The sequence below is a fragment of the Gallinula chloropus genome (genome assembly GCF_964237585.1).
Source record: "Gallinula chloropus genome assembly, chromosome: 18".
In the NCBI taxonomy this organism is placed as follows: Eukaryota; Metazoa; Chordata; class Aves; order Gruiformes; family Rallidae; genus Gallinula; species Gallinula chloropus.
Window position 1 is genome coordinate 9,748,627 of NC_140103.1, and position 21,651 is coordinate 9,770,277.

The 21,651-nt window shown below is 52.4% G+C and overlaps 1 protein-coding gene across 1 annotated transcript in view; it reads right to left on the minus strand.

Annotated features, from left to right (window-relative positions):
• The window catches only part of LOC311198732 (uncharacterized protein), a gene marked incomplete at its 5' end in the record, with an annotated part of 57,269 nt that extends 36,193 nt beyond the window's left edge, over window positions 1-21,076 (minus strand). The window contains 9 exons of the mRNA XM_084272736.1: window positions 174-241; window positions 395-583; window positions 668-929; window positions 15,768-15,809; window positions 17,045-17,188; window positions 18,299-18,494; window positions 19,016-19,174; window positions 19,950-20,094; window positions 20,923-21,076. Coding sequence (XP_084128862.1) covers window positions 174-241; window positions 395-583; window positions 668-929; window positions 15,768-15,809; window positions 17,045-17,188; window positions 18,299-18,494; window positions 19,016-19,174; window positions 19,950-20,094; window positions 20,923-21,076 — 1,359 coding nt within the window. The remainder of the gene's footprint in view (window positions 1-173; window positions 242-394; window positions 584-667; window positions 930-15,767; window positions 15,810-17,044; window positions 17,189-18,298; window positions 18,495-19,015; window positions 19,175-19,949; window positions 20,095-20,922) is intronic.
• Between the last annotated feature and the right edge of the window lie 575 nt (window positions 21,077-21,651).

Genomic DNA, 21,651 nt, shown 5'->3' on the forward strand with positions numbered 1-21,651 from the left:
GCTGGGCATAGCTGGTGCCCAGCACCATGCTGCTTGCATGGAGGTTTCCCTGCCCAGTTTCCCCCAGCGAGGTGCTGGCACCACAGCCCACACCCATCACCCACTCTGGAGGGGAAGATGCACCACAACCCATCCCACCCCTCCCCTCCCATGGCTGTCACCCCACCACTCACCGGCAGCCCTGGAGGTCCCGGCAGCCCCGGTGGTCCCGGCTTCACATGACCCTGGTGCCCGTGTGCCGCTGGTGAGACGGGGTGCGCTGGGTGGGCAGTGCCATCCCCAAGCCCTGGGACAGCGGGGCTGGCTGTGACCAGAGGATGCTCTGGGACACCCGTCGCTGACCCCATCCCCAAAGGACCTTTGGGGACATTTCCTTTGGGGACTGCTGCCTCACGTGGTGATGGGGAGACCTTGGCAAAGGTGGCAGGTGCATCCAGGTCAGCGATGGCATCCCCGGGTTTGGCGGGTGAGAGCTGCCGCCGGGTGCCTGCGTCACCCGTCAGCTTCTCCGTGGTGACATTCTCCTCCCGGGAGTCAGAGGCACGCTCCTTCTTGGGTGCTCTGTGGGTTTTGATGGGGGGTCCTGGGTGGACAAAAGCACCGTGAGGCACCCAGGCACGGTGACACTGTACAGGAGAACTGAGAGAAATCAGGGCCGTGGACTCACCGGAGCTTCCAGCCACCCACGGGCTGTTCCTGCCCAGCCCTGGCCTGCCAGGGCCGGTGATTTTATTATAGGTGGAGTTCAGCAGCTCAAAGCCTTCATCCTCAATGGAAAGGCTGCCCTCCTCCTCCTCAGCCGATGGCATCTCATTAGCAGAGAGTGCAGTCAGGGCACTCCCATCAGGCTGGAGGTTGAGAGTCTCCTGGGTACCTTCCCACATCCAAGGTGGCCCCAGGGTCAAATCTGAGTTGGTGAGCCTGGAGTCCTGAAAAGGAAGATGGAAAAAGAAGAGAGAAACTTGCAGTTTTCACTCTTTTTACCCCTCTCCCTGCTCCACACACTTGTGCTTCTTAACACTGCAAAGCTTGTGAGCCCCAGGCAGGAGCCCCCGAGCTTGAGGGCACCTCACCAGGAACGGGCTGGTCAGTTCAGTCCCCAACAACCAAAAACTAGCCCTCCAGAAGGGACATAAGGCAGTTGTGTTTGGGCCACACTAATACAAACCTCCTCACGGTCCCACCACAATGGTGCCCACTCAAGTTTCTACACTGGAGGGTCACCAAGACCAAAGCCTCATGTCACAGATCCAAGCTTGAGGGTAACTTGTGAAACAACTCAAGCATGTGTGTTGCATTGCATCGGGGATCAGTCTGCCCCTTCCACCTTTGATTTTGCTGCTCCTGCTTATTTAAAGGGTGCTGGTGGTCTCAGTGTAATGGCAGGGAGCTTGCAGCCCCCAGCACACACCTTCCCATCATGCTGGTGGCAAACCTCCAAGGGTTGGGGGGTGGACCACAGACACAGACCCTGGCAAGGGACTGGCTCTGCCTTCAGAACCTGAGGAATGGTCCCCTCTGGGACAGTGCAGGTCACAATGGCTCCTTCTGAGGAGCAGCTGAGGGAGCTGGGGGTGTTCAGCCGGGAGAAGAGGAGGCTGAGGGGAGACCTTCTCACCACCTACACTGACCTGCCAGGAGGGTGCAGAGAGGTGGGCGATGGTCTCTTCAGCCAAGGGACAGGAGATGGGACAAGGGGCAATGGGCTCAAGCTGTGCCAGGGCAGGGGCAGAGCAGATGTGAGGGAAAAGTTCTTCCCTGGCAGAGTTGTGGGGCTGTGGCACAGGCTGCCCAGGGAGGGGCTGAGTCACCTTCCCTGGGTGTGTTTAACAGATGGGTAGATGAGGTACTCAGGGATCTGGTTTAGCACAGGACAGGACCAGTTGGACTCGATCTTAAAGGTCTTTTCCAGCCTTGGGAGTCAGTAATATATACCTTCAGGATGAAATCTGGGGATGTGAAGGAGCAAAACATACAAGAGTCACCTGCATGAAAAAGCCCATTGGCTCTACACCCAGCAGCAGCCTGTCTCAGGCTGGGCTTGCACACTCAGCCATGCACACACAGGCCCTGAGCTGGGCTGGTTGGTGGGTGTGAAGGACCTTCGCCTCTCCTGGAAGAGCTGGCAGGAGCTCCATCAGCCCCCCATGCCCACCACCTGCCCCATGCCCACCCTGCTCAGGGCTTGATCTGCGCTCCTGCTGAGCTCCACGGGGCAGGGAGAGCCCCACACGGGCACCCAGAAGAGCTGGGTGGGACCTCAGCCCTGGCTGGTGGCTTCTTGAGGCTGGTGCCATGCAGCTGATGAAGAGAGAGTCTGCAAGGAGTCACTAGAGGGAGATGCAGGCCCACGCTTGGCTTGCCGGGCTGCGGAAGGGGAGCAGAGAGCTATGAAGAGCTATGGAACAGGATCCTTCCCATGGTCCTTCCCATCTGCTGACTGAAGCCACTGCTCAGCCCTGATTCTACTCTGCACCCCAGACCCAAGATGGGTGCTTGCTGGGGAGAACCAACATGGATTTGCATGAACAGTGAGGAGAAAAACCCCAACAAACAAGAACCCAATGTATTGGCAGGTTCAGGGGATCCAACCCCACTGCCCCACTTCTGGAGGGTCCTGGGAGGCAGAGGAGCTCCAAAGGCAGCTGGAGCTGCTGAAGCCTTTGCTCTGCTGTTGGACACCAAGCCATCAGACCAGCGATTTCCAGACTCTTCCCATCCCAACTGGGGAGGAAAAAGGAAAATTTTAATTTTTCAATTTTCAACTGTGAGGTTCAAAGAGTTTCTTTGAAGCCCAGCTGAAGGGCTTTGCTCTTGACCTTTTTTGGGGGGAGTCCTACCTTTGATATATATAATTTGTTATAATTTATACTTTGATTTCAAGCTTCCATTTACAGATGCTTTTATAAGCTAAGCCATATCTCAAATCAGAAAAAAGTGTGTGGTTTGGGGTTCTTTTAATACCAAAATGAAGTATTTTGTCAACCTTTTTCCTCTTCTAAAATCCACAGGCTCTTTTCCCATCAGAAGCTCCAACTAGGACAAATCAGCATCCTCCTGAAAAATTAGTAGTGCCAGAAACTATTGCTGATACCAGCCACGGGGACAACCTCTGGACACCTCCACGGAGCATCTCCCTCACCACGCCCCACAGCAGGAGGATGGCCAGGCCCACAGTGCACCATTCACACCAGTCCCACTGCTGTTGAGGTAGGTAGATACACAAGGGATGTATCTAAGGCTACACATGGGTACCAGAGGAACCCAGCCCTGGTCACATCCAGGTCTCATTGTTACCTGTTGCTTTCTAACCTCTCAGAGGGGCTTGGGGCCAACCTCCCTGACTCCCCTTGCACTCACTCAACCAAAACCAACTCAACTCTCAAGCAAGCAGATGATATTTTTCCTGAGCCAAGGCAGTCTCTATGAATACTGTACAGATACAATACACACATGCACAGGAGTACTCCCACTTCCTCAGCCCTTGACACAGATTTTCCACCCCACTTGCAGACAGAGATGTGACCCCCCCCCCACAATGGGAGAGGCCAAAGCAATGTTGATGTGCTGGTGTTACCCTGCTCCTCTGGCCAGCACCATGGCCCAAGCCCCAGCAATGGCATTGATAGCTGTAAAGAACGGTGCCTATAGTAGTGCCTATAGCCAGTGGCAACCTAGCACCAGGGAGAAAGGGCTGAGAAAGGACAGGAGGAGACAGAAAAGATAGAAGGGAAAGGACACAGAGCTGGCTGGGGGTAAAGCACCAACCAGAAGTGACCAGCCAGCCCTCCTTCCCCAGAGATGTCTAACAAGGACCGGTGGTCCTGCCTCACCGACTGGAAAGAGCTCTGGATGCAATTAGAGTAAACACATAAAACCAGAGGGAAGGAAGAAGCGAATTAGGAAGGGAGAAGACAACCCTCACTCCTCTCCAGCCCACTCCCTTCAGCAGCTTTAGCATGTCACTGCTGTGGGATTTTCATAGGCAGAGCTTGAGGTGAGCTCCTTACCATCCCAGCCCAAAGAGCAAAGGAAGGGAAGCACAGTGTTTGCCAAACAGTACCCAGTGTCTGGGTGAAATTCAAGACTGAGGAAAGTAACTGGCCAGAGCTCTGCACAGAGTCAGCACAGCAAAGCACCCGGAGGGGACGGGCTGCAAGGGAGCTGTTTTCATAGAGAGAAACACTAACGAACCACAAATGAGGCTTGCAGGGCTTGATGCAAATTAAAACATGCTGCTGATTAAATCACAGCAGCTTTGCTGCCTTTGAGGTGGAGGGAAAGCAGGTGTCACATCACCAGAGCAGGGAAGCAGCTGGCACTGCTCATCTGCAGCATGCACAGGCTGGACCTGGGGCACCACGGCAAGGCAAGCTGGCAGGCACAGCCAGCTGGCATGTCCCCACCCTCATCCCAGCATCCCAACCAGCCCAGGCCCTCTGCTTGGCAACACAGGAGCCAGGAATCAGAGAAGCTGCTGGCAGCAGTTGGTATGAGGAAGCATTAATCACAGGTACTGGTATGGGCTGGGGACTGGCCTGTTGGAGAGCAGTGTAGGGGGGAGACAGGTTCTGGGGGACAGCAGGATGACCATGAGCAGCACTGTGCCCTTGAGGCTAAGGCGGCCACTGGCATCCTGGGGTGTATTAGAAGGGGGGTGGTTAGTTGGTCAAGAGAGGTCCTTCTCCCCTCTTGCTCTGCCCTGTTGAGACCCCACCTGGAATATTGTGTCCAGTTCTGGGCCCCTCAGCTCCAGAAGGACATGGAACTCCTTTGAAAGAGCCCAGTGCAGGGCTACCAAAATGGAGTGGAACTCTTTCCTTATGAGGAGAAGCTGAGGGAGCTGGGCTCCTTTAGCCTGGAGGAGACTGAGGGGTGACCTCATCAATGTCTATCAATGTGCAAAGGGTGAGAGTCAGGAGGGCAGAGCGACAGGACAAGGGGCAGTGGGTGAAGCTGAAGCAGAGGAAGTTCCATGGGAACATCAGCAGGAACTTTGTCACTGTGAGGGTGACAGAGCCCTGGGTCAGGCTGCCCAGAGAGGCTGTGGAGTCTCCTTCTCTGGAGACATTCAAACCCACCTGGATGTGTTCCTGTGTGATTTAGCCTGGGTGATCCTGCTCTGGCAGGGGGTGGGACTAGATAAGCTTTTGAGGTCCCTTCCAGCTCCTGAAGGTCTGTGATTTGCAAGCTGGGCAAAGGTCACCATGTGGACACAGGCTGCACCACGTTAGAATTGCACAGCATTATTTAAGCTGTTTCCAGGCTGACGCAGCCTGTGGAGCACAGTGCTGGCTGACTGACTGCTGGGAACCAGACCTCAGGGCAGGACAGGCCCTTCCCTTGCCTCCCTCAGAGCAGCACCAGCTAACCAGTAATCCCATCTGGGAAATAGCACCTTTCCAGCAGAAGGTCCTGTTGTTTAGCTTAAGCCATTCCCAAATGTCAGGAAATCACCAAGGGAAGAACCTTCCTCCCCTGTGACGGGGTCAGGGAGCAGCCCAGCAGAGCCCTGCCAGCCACGTTCTCCTCTAAGCCCAGCACACCCACAAACCCTTTCTAAGATCCAAATCTCAGGTGAACCATAGGCATCAGCTCAGCAAATCAACCCCTTGGGCAATTTTAGGGTTCTTTTTTGAACCCCAGAGTTGCTGCCATAGAGGCTGAAGCCACGCAGCGTGTGGGGAAGGGGAGGACAGAGCTTCCAGGCATCAGCTTTCCCCCTGCCAGGTCAGATCTGCAGTCCCAGAGCTGAGGAAAGGCAGAACCCTGCCCCTCACCACAAGGCACTTTGTCCCCCATCTCCAGCTCACAGCCCCCCCACACTGCACAGCCGTTTCCTTCCTTGTTCCTTGCCCTGCCCAGCATCAGGGACAGGGAGCCCCAGGGGGATTAACCACAGCAAGGATAAAAGCAGACACCATTCAGCCAGGACAACCCCTACATACCCACATATCACCCAACCAACGCTCACCCTCAGCACCCTGAATTCAATTAGTCTTCCCAAATATATCCTGGATTCAATTACAAGAGGGCAAACCCCTTCAGCTGCTCCTGCCACACTTCAGCTCCAGCCAAGAGACCCCAGCATCAGCTTTAACTAGCTTGGTTTGTGGCCCTGTCTCTGTTTAAGCAGGATGACCACGAGCTGGCAGTGGTCAGGAAAGAGCTGTAACACACAGGCTGTAACAGCAGCACTTTTTTCTCCCCCAGAAAAACCCTAATACTAAATAATAAAATACTAATAATAAAAAAGGAAAGAAAAAAGAAGGTTTTTCCCAAGTCCTTTCAGGCAAGAACTCGAGCAGAGCGCTGCAGAAAAAGCACTCTGGCTAAACTCAGCTCTGTCACTTGAACATCTTAAAACCAGCAACCACATTCCCTGCAAGGTCACCTTCTCACTAGGAGGCAAGAGGAGCCAAAGGGGAACCCAAGGGACCTGCAGGCAGCTGGTTCACCCTCCTCAGCCCAGCCAGGCTGATTTCTTGCCCAACTCCAAGCAAGGAGACCCAAGTCCACCTCGGGGAGGGAACCACAGAGCACAGGGGAGACCTGAAGGCTCTTCAGACCCACAGATGAGGTGCCCTAGGCTCTGCCCACAAAGCTCATGCTTGGCCATAGATACCACTGCCATCCACTAGCACCCAGCTCCTGTGGCTTGTCCAGGAGTAGTTCAAGATGCTAATTGCTCCTGTTAATGCACTATAATTAGCAGCCTCTTGCTGGCTTTCCTTCCTGAACAATGCTGTCCACAGCCTACACAATTTGTCAGCAAACCACAGCAGCAGCTCCACACCACACACCCAACATCTGCCCAGCAAGTACAGGCTGCCCAGAGAGGGGGTGGGTGCCCCATCCCTGGGGGTTTTCAAGGCCAGGTTGGATGGAGCCCTGGGCAACCTTGTGTAGCTCCAGGCCTGGAGGTTGGTGTCCCTGCCTGTGGCAGAGGGTTGGAGCTCTGTGATCCTTGGGATCCCTTCCAACCCCAACCATTCTATGATTCAGATTATTTGCAAACCTCCTACTCCAGCAGCTGGGACTCTGGATAAGAGCACCCAAAATACGAAAGGGGCTGAAAACTCATCTCGTGGGGAGGAAGAGGACATAATTTTCCTCCCCATCCTTCTCCTGGCACCAAGGAGGCTCAGAGGTAAGGACCAGGCATCAGATGCTCCTCCACAAGCCTCTTCCTGCAGCTCCACGTGGTAATTAAACCCTCCACAACCCCAGCTGCAGGATTCAATTTGGGGTTTGGCACACAGTAAATCCAACAAGAAACAAGAGCTGGTGGGGGCAGGGACTTGGCCTGTGTGGAAGGTCCAATTAAAATAGTTTGAAGAATCGACTCATTCCTGGTTAGCTGTGGGTGCTGTTATTTCTGGTCCTGTTTGGCAGGGGGGAGGGTGTGGAAGACCTCTCCAGCCACCCCCAAAGAAAAGGTCTTGGCTTTTTATTATCTAACAGAACTTTTCCTTCAGGAGCAGACCTGCAGCAAGGCAGGGAACTGAGAAAGGGCTTTTCAACCTGAGCAGTGCAGAGCCCTGCCTCAGGCTGGGGTGACCTCAGTACCAGGATGTGCTGCATGCCTGTGCACCATACCTGAGCCCCCAAACATGCTGTAAACTCCACAAAAGGCATTTTCTCCTTCTGGTTAATTAGGCACCAACATCTTTTTTTGGGGAAAAATAAGGGCCAAGCTCCACCTTGGCAACTATGGGAATCATCACCATCTCCCAAACTGAACCCCCAAGGCAGCTTACAGCTCTGGCTGAGCCAAGTGGGTGCCCACCACAAGCCAGAGCTGCAGGATGGTCCCGCTCTCACCTGGAACTTCCTTCTAAGCCAAGACCTTTGTTAATAATTAACAGTAAGTCAAGGAAACAAAAGCAGCCAAGAGAGCCATAAAAGGGAGGATCTGGGCACTAGATCAGAAGGGCACGCTGGCCAGGGGAGCTCGTTCCCCACTTCCCATATCTCATTCCTGGGGAACAGAGGGCAGGAGCAGTTCAAGGCTGCCCTACTGCAGGGACTGTCCCATTTCACAAAGGACAAGGATGGACAAGTTCAAAGCACGAGCTGCTCCAGCAAAAGAAAAACCTGACTAGATGATTTTAAACCCCTTGATTCATGTGCTGGAGAGGTCACAAGCAGAGCCACAAGGCACGCTGTCAGGTGTGTGCTGCACAAGGAGCATCTCCAGGTGAGCAGGGGCCTGTCCTGGTCCCCAGGGGCCACTGGCTGGGAGGTGCCAGCAGGACTTTCAGGATATCACCTCATCTACAGCCCTGGCTGCTGCCATGGAGACTGGGCCTGGGTTCCCCTGGGCTGCCATGTGGATGGCCGAGCAAGAACACTCTGAAACCCAGTGGGCTGTTCCACAGGACTCTGTTTTGTCAGGGTTTTTTAAAATTTGATGTTTAACTTAAAAGAAAAGGCAACAGATGCCTATGTGCACCAGGCAGAAAGGCTGCAAAGGTCCCCTCAAAGCCATTAAAATAGATCAGTGGAAGCATTGCTCCCCCCTCAGGAAGCCAGGGCTGAGGTTTGTAAACACCCTCCTTTCACCCCATCACCAGTAGCCATCATCCTTTAACGGTGTTCCCCCCACGCTGAGATACTGGCATGTGCTTGGAAAAGCTTACATAAAACTGGGTCCCTGAGGCAACCAAGCCCACCCTGACATCACCTGCCACCCCCCTGCACCCTTCTGTAACTGCAAGGAGGGTATACTGGAGGTTTGGAGCCCACATCCACATGGATGCTCACAAGCATCATCGTGGTCCTCCCTGCCTGGCTGCAGGGGTGTGGCCAGTGCTGAGCCCATCCAAGGAAGCCCTGCTGCCAGGGTCTCCAGCAAAGGCTGAGCAGCACCTTGTCCAGAGCCTCAAGAGCCTCCTTCCTCATGTAGGCCCACCCCAGTCAAGCCCCTAGGAGACAAAGGTTAGCAGAGATACCTGATCACCTGGCTGACGAGCATCCCCCTCAAGGTGAGTGTTTTCTGTGCAGCAACCCCCCCAAGTGAGTAACACCCACACCCACCTCTTCAGGATCAAGTGAGAACCTTTCTTCTTGGAAAAATTAAATTATGAAGTGCTGTGGGTTTGATGTTACGTTTTTGCAGCTTTGGGGAGTTTTCTTATTAAAAAGTCTGGAGATACAGCTTTCATAGCAGAAAAAGAACAAACCAAAGTACTTCAGCTTTACATCATGACCTGTGTTTCTCCCTCCAACCAACAGTCCTCCCAGTTTCAATCCAGGGGGCTCATTTCCCTTAAGCACACACTGCCACAGATAAAACTCACAGCATCAAAAAGTTCCAGCTCTGGCTCCTTGCAAGAGAAACTTGGTACCTCCATCTGCACATCTCCAAGTGGAAAGTTAATGAAAGCTACCAGCACCTTTCTGCTCCACGGGGCATCGCAGGGGCTGGATGATTAAGCCCATGAGCATCATTAACTAGAAATCAGTTGACAGGCAGAGGACAGAGGGAGGCTCAGCTTACTGGGATGCTGCCTTGTGAGAGCAACTCTGCAAAGCCAGGCTTTTAAAAGCCTGTTCTTCAAAGCTTGGTCACCTGCAGATAAGACATCTCGGTGCAGATGGCATCAAGTGAGGGAGTGCAGCGGGAAGCCAGGGCTTACACAGCCTGAGCTGTGTCCTCCCTTTCCTAAAACACCAGGTTTAAACGTTATTTTTACCAGATGCCATTAGCCACGAGCTGTGAGGCACTGTGGGGGCAGGACCTGTGATGTTCAGGTATTCTGTAGGTGAAGCAAGCCCAGAACTGAGCCACAGACACACCAGCCATGGGATGCTGGTGTCCAGCCCTGGCATCCAGCACAAACACAGCCTCAAATTCCTACACATCGCAGACAACGTTTATAACTCAGCCTCAACATCTGGCATGGGAAAGGTCTGGTCTGGAAACTCCCATCTGGGGAGCTCAGGGGAAATAAATGGGTCTCCAAGCTAAAAGTTACTGGTGTCTTAGGCACAAGTACTCACAACTGAATTATATCGGCTCTGTGTAAACAGACCAGAAAGCCAAAGTCAATAACACACACACTGGCTCCTCTAAATCAGCCAAATTTAGAGGAGAACCAGCTAAGAAAGACAAATTGGGAACTGCTTTAAATGGCTCAGGCATTGTCCAAAAGCAAGAGAGCAGAGGCAGGCGGGTTGCAATCCCAGAAACGAGATATGGGAATGGGGAGTGGGCAGGGATTGAGCGCAGCCAGCGCGGGTGATGCAACGGGAGGAGCAAAGGAACTGGGAGCTGACAAGCAATGCAGAGTCTGTGGCTTGTAGAAAATCAGCTTGGGTGAAGAAAATAAAGACAGGAGAGATCTCAGCCCCAGTCACCCAGCACAGTGTCCCCATCGTAGCCCCCCCGCCACGTGGAAGCAGCCGCCCGGCAGCGGCGTGGGAAGAACCGAGCTGGAAAAGCCGCGTTTCTGTCCCAGTTTGGGAAAAGCCAGATGACATAACCAGCTGACACCCAAATACTTCCCATTCCAGGAGCGACAAGGGGGAGGAGTATCTCCAGCCCATCCTGATAATTCAAACTAAAAAGCATTAAAATAACAACAGGCTCTCCCAAACACGAGCACTGATTTTCCAATTTGGCTCAGAGAGCTGGGGAAGCTCCAGGGGACTGGGAAAAGGCTTTATGCTGTGCCAGTATGCAAAGGGAAAAAAAAAGAAAAGAGAAGAAAAAAAAAAGGCAAACAGGAGGCCTTGAGTAATTACAGACCTCTTCCCTCAACCCCAGCTCAAGCAAAATAACAGAGCAACTGATACGGGGCTCATTAATAAAGAAACCAGATAATGTAATTAACGCTGTGGTTTTGGACAGAGTCACTGTGTAACTAACTTGGTATCTTGCCTGAGGGGACCAAGAGTGTTTTGCTGACAAAGATAACAGTGTGGATGTAATGATCCTCTGCTTCCAGAGGGCTTTTTTTGGTTAGTATGGTTTGATACCACCATCCAAAAATTCAGCTGGGTCTCTGGATGGCAAACAGGTTAAATCACAGCTTGGGGCTTATTTGCCCACAGCAGCCCAGACAGGGAGCATAACATGCTGCCCTAGCTTCCAGCACAGTCAGGCTGGGTAAAACATGTTTCAGAGCTTAGCAGCTTCTTTCAGGAAATACATCTTTGTCAATAGAAGACTCTTCTATCCAACAGACAAAGATACAACATGATTTGCAAACTCAAGATCAGAGAAAGATCATTTAAAAGTATTTTTTTCCCCAGCACATCTAGCATCCAGCCCCTAGAAGAGGCTTGGTTGTGGGAAAGTTGGGAGACAGGGCTGGACCCCTTGCTCAGTGAGCTGCGCTGATTTAAGGGAGGAATAATGCCAGGAGCTCCTCCGGGCTGCGTTCAGCAGTAGGTCGGGTCAGACACAATTGTGCCCTTGGATCTGCAGCCTCCTGAGCCTGAGGAAGGTGAAACCCCTTCTGCTACTCAACACAGCACCCCCCAGCTCTGCACCAACCCCTGCTTCCCCAGAGGGGTGTGGAGGGCTGCAGGGGCGTCACTGTCCTCCAGCTGCTTTGGGGCAGAAGCCCTGGATGGAGAGATTCACTGAATCAAAATTGGAAGAGCTCAGCCCAGCGACCCCCCCACATCACTCCTCTGGGTGACAAAGGGTGAAGATTTTTCCACACAAGTTTCATATGTGGCACATGGGTGCTGGATTTGGGAAGGGAATAAGCTGGAAGCTTAAATAGCAAATAAATAATTCCTTTTTGGAGATCCACATGAGATGCCTCAGCACTGCCCTGTTTTCAAAGAGACCCCTGGCATCCTACCTGAAGCAACCCAAAAGCTTGAACACCCCTGCACGCTGCACACCCAGGGGCCACATTCAGACTGGACAGACCCCAATGGCTACACCCCACTCTCAAACAGCACAAGACACTGGAGGGAAGTGCAGTGCCCCATAAAGCTGCTCAAGCAGGAGCACAGTAGCTGCCAAGCAAGCCAAGCCATTGCTGCAATGTTTCTGGTATATGGCAAGCCATAAGAAAAGCCTGCAAGGGCACAAAAACTAAACCCAGGACAAAGATCAGATCATAAAAGGTTGAAGAGGAACTGTAATACTCACTAGAAGATGCCTCCTGGCTTTCCTGGGTAGAACAGCACCTCATTTCTTTGACACTTGGACAGTGGTTAAACCCACCCCACTTCAGATCAACACCCTCCTTTCATTTCATTCATCACCCAGTGGATTTGAGTTGCAGCAAGTTATCCACACACACCTTACCCCACCTGAGAACCTGGTTTCAGAAGTCTTCAGATGACTGATACACAAAGGCTGTCAGAAACAAGAACAACCATCCCAAGATAAGGGCCAAGAGCAATGGAGACCCTGCTGGGCTCCAGCTGTCTTGCTCACTTCCCCACCAGCCCTCACACAAACCCACAGGGAGCCCTGGAATTAGCCCATGTTATCCAAGGAGCTGGTAGCCTACAGGAGAAGGGGAACCAGTGGTGGTTCCCTCCCCCATGAGGTCTTGTCAGGCAGGATGGACCCAGCACACATCTTCTGAGACACATATTTTGAAGACCAACTTCTGAGACCATATTTTGAAGAGTATGTACATCTCCTGATTTACACATGGGCCAGACAGCTCTGATTTTAAAGGGAGGATACTCCCTCATTTTACTCCACATTCTCTGTTGCCACCAAGCACTGCCTGACCAAGCAGAAACACACTGGTGCATCTGCCCCTGCTTCAGCACATGCAAAGTCAGGAGCAGAGATGAGCACTTGCCCAGCACACTCTTCTGCTTCACTTGGCCTCCCACTCCCTGGAAGTACTTCCAAAACATTACTTCCAAGGAGCTCCCTGGCTGCTGGTTTATACACACCATAAAGTGTGAACCTCACCCCACAATTTCCTTTTCAGGCTGAAGGACAGCCTGATGGCTGCTCAGGCACTGCTCCCAGCCCATCACCACGGATTCAGGCCATCCAGCAAACTGGAAAGGTGCCACACTGCACAACAAGGCTCTTGCCAAGCTCTAACAGCAGAAGCCAGGCTGGAAATTAAAAATCCTTGCAGAAGTGCTCAGAAGAGACCTACCTTGGGTTTATGAAGACCAAAGAGAACAGCAGGAAGGAGGAACAAGCCCTCTGTGCTGCTGTAATGATGTATTGGTACACACGGTGACCGTGTCACGCTACTACTGAGCTGTTAGTAGGGAAGGAGCTACAAGCTGTTGTAGGATTGAGTGAGACCAAATGAGTAACTGCAACACCAGTTTTATCCAGTAACAAATCTGAGCAGGAAACAACCAACACACCACAAACAAACAGCTGTTTAAGAGGTTCCACAGCACTTTTACACCAAGAAGAAATCTCAGAGTCACAAGGTTGGAAAAGACCTTTAAGATCATGGAGTCCAATCGTTCCTGTCCTGTGCTAACCCAGATCCCTGAGCACCTCATCTACTCATCTGTTAAACACACCCAGGGGTGGGGACTCAGCCCCCTCCCTGGGCAGCCTGTGCCACAGCCCCACAACTCTGCCAGGGAAGAACTTTTCCCTCACATCTGAGCTGACCCTGCCTTGGTGCAGCTTGAGGCCATTCCCCATTGTCCAATCTCCTGTCCCCTAGCTGAAGAGACCATCGCCCACCTGTCTGTCAGGTCAGTGTAGGTGGTGATAAGGTCTCCCCTCAGCCTCCTCTTCTCCAGGCTGAACACCCCCAGCTCCCTCAGCCCCTCCTCAAAGGATTTGCCCTCCAGCCCCTTCCCCAGCCTGGTTGCCCTTCTCTGGACTCGCTCCAGGACCTCAATGTCCTTCGTATGGTGAGAAGCCCAGAACTCAGAAGTAGCTTGAACTGTCCACACAATTAGAACGGTGAAAGTTTGTCTCTCCAAAAACCTGTGGGATTTAAGCTTTATTTGCCTTTGGCTGGATGGCTGTGGGATCCCAGACCAAATCACTTTACAGAACTGAATGGCTTCTCCCAATCAGCTCCGTCCTCCTGCTCACAACTAGTACAGGCAAAGAGAAGACAAAAGGTAGGAGAAGCAGCTCTACACCAGCTATGCCTCAGATTACTCAAATTACAAGCTACTCAAGGAAAGAGAACTAAAATCACAAAAGGAGCAGCCAGCAATTCAGGTGTAATTTAGGCTGCCAGGAACAAACAACTAATTACTGCCTTCATCCACTTCCATCTTCCTCCACCATCACCCTAGCCCTCTAAGTTTTTAGCTCTAATTAGCCAGTAAGGAGTTCACCAGCATTCTAATTTACTTCTAAAGGAACAAAGGCAGAGGAAGTGGGACTACAAAGCACAGCTTTGGACTGTCCCCACCGCAGAGCAGAGCAGCTCTTCCATACGGTCACACTGTAACACATTAGCAGAGCAGTTTTTGACAGAACCCAAACGTCAACGATCTCGAGGCGCCTCTGGTCCTGATTAAGTGCTTGAAAAATAAACTTGTCCCAAATCCAGAATATCATTAGCCTTCCCCTGTGGATCTATGAATTTCCCCACTTCTCTTCTTACGGCAGCATCTCACCAGCTCACACCAGTTGCTGGGAGAGCTGCTGCCAGCAAAGCTGGCTGGTAACTGAGCATCGGGTGGGGAGCACATCCCAAACAGGAGCCATCAAGACTTGAGGACTAATTTTAGGCAGGTAAAAACCACCTTCCAGACATGCTCAGGAAAGCTGATTGTGTTGTGTCAGTCCATCATCACCACAAACCCCATCCATAAGCAGCCACCTCAGCCAGGCAGCAGCACACTGACACGTAAGCCAGCGATGCGCCGTGATCGAACCCCGAGCAGGTGCTGTGAGCCTGGCAGCAGAGCACTGCTCAGCCACACACACAGCACAGCCTGCACAGTGAGGCCAAGCACCTTCATCCCAAAGGGTTACCAGCATCGCTAGGGAGGGGAAATCAGGAAGGAGCCAGTACTGCTCAGTAAATCCTGCACAAAAAAAAAAATCCATCTCAGTTTACGTTGGCTGGCAGGTTCCCCCCTCAGGATCTGTTTGCATGGCCTCAAACAACAAACCTTGGCTAGAAACCCCAACTAAAGCAGAAACATGAAGGACTCACAGGCTGTCACACTCTGCAGCATGCAGAGCTGAAGCATGCTCTAAGCTCCTGCCTGGCCAGAGCTGCTCCATTCGGTGCCCTGGGGGCCACACCACGGCAGCATGATGCCTTGTAACCCCCAGAATCACAACCACCTCCTCACACCCCACAGAGCTTCAGCCCTTCCCACTCCCACCCAATGATGGTGAGCAGCAGCAGGTCCTCCGTGGGCAGAAGCAGCAGTCATCCCATCTCCTGCTTCTTCCCGTGCCACCCTAACCTCAGGGTTTCCTTCCCTCCAACTGAACCCAGCTGCTGGTGGGGCAGGTCCACAAACACCTCTCTGCCTTGTCACCCTGGGGCTCAAGGCAAATGCTCAGGAAGGTCACCTAAACTCACCTTGGTTTCTACCAGCTCTGAGACATGACAACTTATATTCCAACTGTTAACAAGAGACATTGCAGTGAAGAACATAATCATAGAATCAGGGAATGCTTTGGGTTGGAAGGGACCTCAAAGATTATCTAGCTCCAACCCCCTGCCAAGGGCAGGTACACCTTCACTAGCCCAGGGTGCCCAAAGCCCCATCTAATAATGGCTTTAATAATGGCTTTTTACCCAACTGATAATTTTAGGAGACACTGGTGGTGAAACCTACTGGAGGAGACCTCCTGCAGCAACGTGGGAGAGGCATACCTGAGCAGAGGCGTCCTGGATTTCATTGGTTTCTTTTGGCACCTAGACAGTCAGAGAGAGAAAGAGGAAAAATATCACTGCCCAAGGACCTGCACTTATGAGTAAGCTTATTGTTGGCTCCAGGATGGCAGAACACGCTGCCTCTGAGGGCACAGGAAGCATCAAGGAATGCACAGTAGGAACCAGCCACTCATAGCAACGTGAAGGATAGGTTTAATCAAAAGCTGCTTGAGTATTTTGGTGTTTTTTGCAGTTTCTTTTGGTTTAGAAGCTGATCAGTCCTGAGGAAGCCAGCAAGGGACAGGAACGGATGGGATGTGGCGCAGAATCATCCCATGGGTTCCCACTTGCAGTCAACTTACTGATGCTTAAAACAAAGCCTTCTCCCTACTGGGTAAGCCCCCAGAGACATTCAGGTGAGGCCTCCAGGCCTACAGAGCACAGGGTAACATGGGCAGTAACAGCAGGTTAAGAGGAGCCCATCACCTTGCAAGCTCAGAGGACACATCTCAGCTTTCAAACCAGAGATCTGTCCTTACTTCTTAGCCCTAGGGAGCACTTAAGACTACAGCTGGTACCTGGGGGCTGTCAGCATGAGAAGTGCCAGGTATCATTTTGGGGGTGGCCACAGGTTACACTTGCTGGGAACTCCAACACACCCACCTCCCTTCAAGCAAGCCAACCACCAGCATGACCCGCTCTGCATTTACACTCAGCCTTCTCCACATTTACTCCCTGGCAAAGCCAGCTCCCAGTTAATCCCTTAGGATCAGTGCTGAGCAGTGTCAGCAACACTGAGAGCAGGGGAGACCTTCTCTGAAAGGAGGACACACCAAAGGGTGCAATGCAGCAGTCTTCTGGGAGCAAGCAAGGATTTAAAGCCATGTACAACTCCCAAGTACAGCTCTTACCCCCTCCCAGAAGCAAAGCTCCAGCTGCAGCATTACTCAACAGCTACTCAAACCTTCCCTGTGTTAAACACATGAGCACATACAGTCATGCACACCCCCAAGCCTTCTTTGGCTCAGAAACTCTCCCTTTAACTCATTCTCCCTTTGCACCAAACCCATCTATGACTAGAAGGGAGGTTTTGGATGGTGAAAGAACCACCACCCCATGTGCTGGCCTCAGCCACTTCCTTGCATCTCAACTCAAACTGGAGAGCCAAACACTTCCAGGCTGAATTAACACCCTGGCTTGGCCCTTTTATTACCAATCGCGTTACCAAAGAGCTTGAGCCAGCAACCCCCAGATTTATCAGCTGCCCTCAGCCACACCTCTGGCCAGGCTGGTGAGAGGTCCCATGGAGATCTGAAGTGGTTGAGGTTGAAGGAGTGTGTGCACGTAGAGTTGTAGCTCCTGCAGTGCTCACTGGCAGCTGTTGGGTCTCCCATCACGAAGATCAGCTGCTGTAGAGAACCCTGGAGAGGAAGAGACACAAAAAACATGCTTTACCCACATGCTTCCTCCAGAGAGGGAGGAGAGGTTGGGGTATCTCCAGCCTCTCATGGCTGTGGACTTCTTTACAGGATGGTTTGGGCAATCCAGATTAACTTCCCATCTTCAAGAGCTTGATGCAAAGATCCTGGGAACAAAGGCTAGGGGCCAGCAACATACAAACTATTCTTGAGTTAAATAGTGGTGAACATCCAAGAGGTGCCAAGGACACTGCAGGATTGTGTCCTTACGATTCACCTCCACGGGGGCATCCTGCCCTGGCTGAGCCCAGCAGCACTCCAGTGCCAGGGCAATACCAGAGGGACCACTGGACAGGCTGACAGCTGTGTGCCTGCAGGCAGCAAAGGCTTGTCACTCCACCATCACCTCCCTGCACACCCAGAGCTCTTAGCAAGGAGGGTGCTCAGCTGGGCGCTGTGCAGCAGCAGGGAGCTGCTCTCCCACTGCAAAAAAGTCCTGTTGAAAACAAGGCTGCATGAGGAGACAGAGGAGAGTCTACAAGGTGACAGGAGAGGATCTACAAGGAGAGCACTACCCCACAGGAATGGAGAAGAGCTTCAGATGGATGGCACAAACCAGGGGCTGGGCTCAGAAATGGCCCATGGGAATTTTTTGGTAAGAGCCCTTGGTTTCTGTGTTTGAAGTTGACCATCAGATGTTTCAACAGAGAGCCTGACAGCCTTTGAATTTATCAGACACTTCAACAAGGCCATCTGCTTTGGCTGGCTGGGAATCCTTTGCTTGGGAAGCCCTCAGAGTGGGGACTTAACCGTCAACACACGCACGGGACAAGCTCCCCAACCAAATGCAAGTCATGGTCAGCAAGAGAGGATTTGTTCAGGTCTGTAACCCAGAGGTATCTATTGCTGACCTGACTCCTGGCACTCGTGTTGCCCTGACCCAAAAGCAAGCACCCTGCACAAGTCACAGCTCACTCTCTCCATGGAAAGAAATGGTGTGTTTTAGGAAGGGAAGGCACCGGATTCCTTCAGAGGGAGTTACAGCCTCACTTCATGCAGCTAAAGCAGACCATGTCCTCAAATCCAGCCCTGCCAGGTCTCCCCAGCTCTCACCTTAAAGGGGATCTCAAAGGACTCAATCAGGCCTCCAACGATGATCAGCCCCTCGGTGTTCACTCCCATCCCGAAATAATTGGACCAGCTCACTCTGTCCACCAGCCGACAGTCCACGTGCAGCTCCAGCCTCTCCAAGGAGATGCTGAGAGCAACCTGGTGCCAGAGCCCATCACCAAGAAAGGAAACTGGGAACCTGTGCCACCCAGAGGGGGGGGAAGGAAAGAGGCACAAGATGAAACTTCAGTCCCACACCTTACAAAGGACTAGATTTCACCCTTACCAGCTCCCAGGGTCCCTCATATACATCCCAAGTACAGATGCCAAGGACAGAACTAGAGAAATGAAGTCTACTTTACTGTCATGAGTAAGCACCATCACTTCTCTTCCAACACAGGACTGCTATTTCTACCCAACGGACCAGTTGAGGTGTCTGGGAAATTACTGGTATTTGTGTCTCTTCCCACTTGACTTATCCCCAGGTATTTGAACCTTTTTTCTTTATTTTCCCGATCTGCACCATTTTGACAGAGTTAGGCAGTGAGGACCTGTGTGCAGCCACACCACCAGGTCTGAAGGACCAACACCTTGATTCAGCTGATGTGGGGTCAGAGCAGCACTGCTTAAAGCCCATTGGGGGAAACCTGGACTCTGGCCTTGAGAGTAGAAAAGTAGCACGAAAAGGCAGAAAACAGTAACCCCTGAGCTGGGACTTACTCATAGTGTCTCCTCCTTGTTGTGACAAAGACCAGGCCGTAGGGGTTAATCCTGATCTGGAAGAGCACGTGGCTCCGATGGCTGAGGATGGTCACTAGGCTCGTGTCCTCCTTCAGCGAGTACCTGAGTTTCATCAGCACACTCAGCTCATCTGCAAACCTAAGCAGAGAGAAGCAGCCCATGGCATCCTGCAGCAGCGGCTGTACCACCATGAACTGCCCTCTTAGGACAAAAAAAATGGGTCACAGCACAAGTGAAGCCAGTGAGAACAAGAAAAAAGTAAAACCACCAAAAAAGCCCAAACCCCAAGAGCAAACAGCCTTCAGGCTGCAAGGCCAGGTGCTCCAGAAGCAGCAGCCAGGCCCAAGTCAGTATTGCCCACATGACCTTAAGGCATCCCTTGCAGGTGCAATCCCAGCACACGGTTATCTGGTTGCACCTCACTTTCCATGGAACTCCTGCCCTTGCTGCTGAGATGGGAAGGCAACCCTGCTACAGGCAGCTCTTCAATGATGCCTTCTCTCACCATGTCCAGTGGCTTTGCCCACAGCAAGCTACAGCCTTGGATCAAGTACAGTGACAGTCTGACCCGATCTATGCCTCCACAGACCAGTGGCTTGGCATCAGGCAGTGCTGATGGATATGGTTGTGCTGTGCCTCTTGCTCTCTCCAGTTTCATGCTGGAACAGATACATCTTCCTGATGAAGACACCAGGAAAACACATTCCTGGAAAGGGTCAGTCAAGCACTGTGCCAATGTGTCTTCCCTGCACATGACCAGAAAAGATGTAAGGAAGGGAAGCAGCATGGAGCTCATAAGAGCTCATGTTATCATTCAATGGGGTCTTAAATATCACCCCTCAAGACCAACAAGCGTGCATGAAATGATTTTGAGCACCACCACCCCAACCCCATCCCCCCACAGGGAGCCTACCTGTCCCCAAAGGCCTCCCTCGTAGGGATGTTGAGGGTAGCGTACTGCCCAATCTCCAGGATGCTGCAGTTGGCTTCATAGCCAAAGGAAATATTGCTGAGGTCCTGTGCATGGGAGGTGATTTTATCCAGCAGGTTCACTTCATCTGCATTAGGGGAGAAGAAAGAGATGCTCAGTAGCTGAGATACTTCCCCACAGGGTTCTACTCTCTTCGCTCTTCCCATCAGGCAACAGACAAACCCCCAGGAAGAAAAGGATGCAGTTTGGGGGAGTTTCTGGAGGGGGCTGGAGAGTGATCAGTAGGCAGGCTTAGACAGCCAGGGTTGGTGTTTGCCCCTGGAGCCCTCACCAAGCCTGAGAGAAGAATTGGGCATATAAGATAAAACAGAATTAGGAGTGAAATTAATGAGCTCTCTTCAGGCCCAGGTAAGGGGTCAGGGAGGAACAACCCACCACAGCCAAGGGAGCAGCTGCCCAGGGCCTGGAGCACCAGCACACATTGCACCTACCAGGAGAGGGGTGAGCTGGTCCTGCTGTGTGCCCAGCACAGCCCCAGTCCTGCAGAGGAGCTGTGTGCTCTGCAGGCTCTCCCATGGCAGCCCTGAGAGCCTGAACATCATGGGCAGGATCCAGCCACAGGTCTGTCCCTACAAACACCCCTCTGTACGCACAGGGGAAGCGCAGAGTGAGAGCTGAGCACACCCCACAGCCCCTGGACAGTGCAGGCAGCTCAGAGGGTGATGTCAAACCTCTGCTGAAGAAAAGTGAAGACAAATGTTGAAGTAGATGCTGTGCCTCTTGGACACCAGCCCTCAGGCAGGGCTGAGGAAGCTGGACAGCAGATGCCCTTCTCCTGCTTTCCCAGCTCCAGCCTGCAGCTCTTCCACAGGCGCCGCTTTCGCTTCCCACTCCCTGCTCTCCAGAAGCAGCTTTCCATGTATTTATTTTAGCCACATCTGGCTGGTTTCTGCACCACTGGGATAAGCCAGCGGGGCCTCAGGAACATCTCGCAGCAGAAACCCACACTGCACGAGCCAGCAGAGCATCAGATGGGATTGATCTACTACAGACACTTTGAAGAGCGTCTTGCCGCAGTAGCTGCAGCTCGTGGCACCACCACAGCCCATCCTGGGGCAGAAGCTGATGCACAATGAAGTTGTTTATGACACAGGATTTAGTGCTCAATGAGCCTCAGCAGCAAAGCTGCTCCTGCAGCATCTCCCCAGGATTAACTAAGGGCCAGCTCTCCACCCAGGCACTGCTGGGTTTCTGGCTGTCACAAGAACACCAGGGCCTGACTTTCATTTTCAAAGCAAGTTTATTTTCTCCTTTTGCCTTTAACCTCTGGGAGCAGACATGCTGCTTCCCAAGGACACAGAGTACCTGTGGAAGCAATGCTCAGCTGCAGGTCTGAGTCACCAGCTATGTGAGACTGGAGTCACAGACTCTCTGGGAGCAGAATAATCCCAGGCAGGTGGATGCTGAGGATGCAGTGAGCGCAGTCACTGCGGCAGCCAGGGACAGGGACAGGACAGACATATTAATTATACATTTCCTTTACCAAAAAGTCATGTTTTCTCCTGGATTTTCAGCTTTCCAGGTGTCTTATCCCCACAGGCATTCACTCTCCCTCCTTCTGGTGGCCACCAGCAAACAGTTCTGCTCACAAACACTCTTTCTACCACTGCTGAGGAACCTTTGC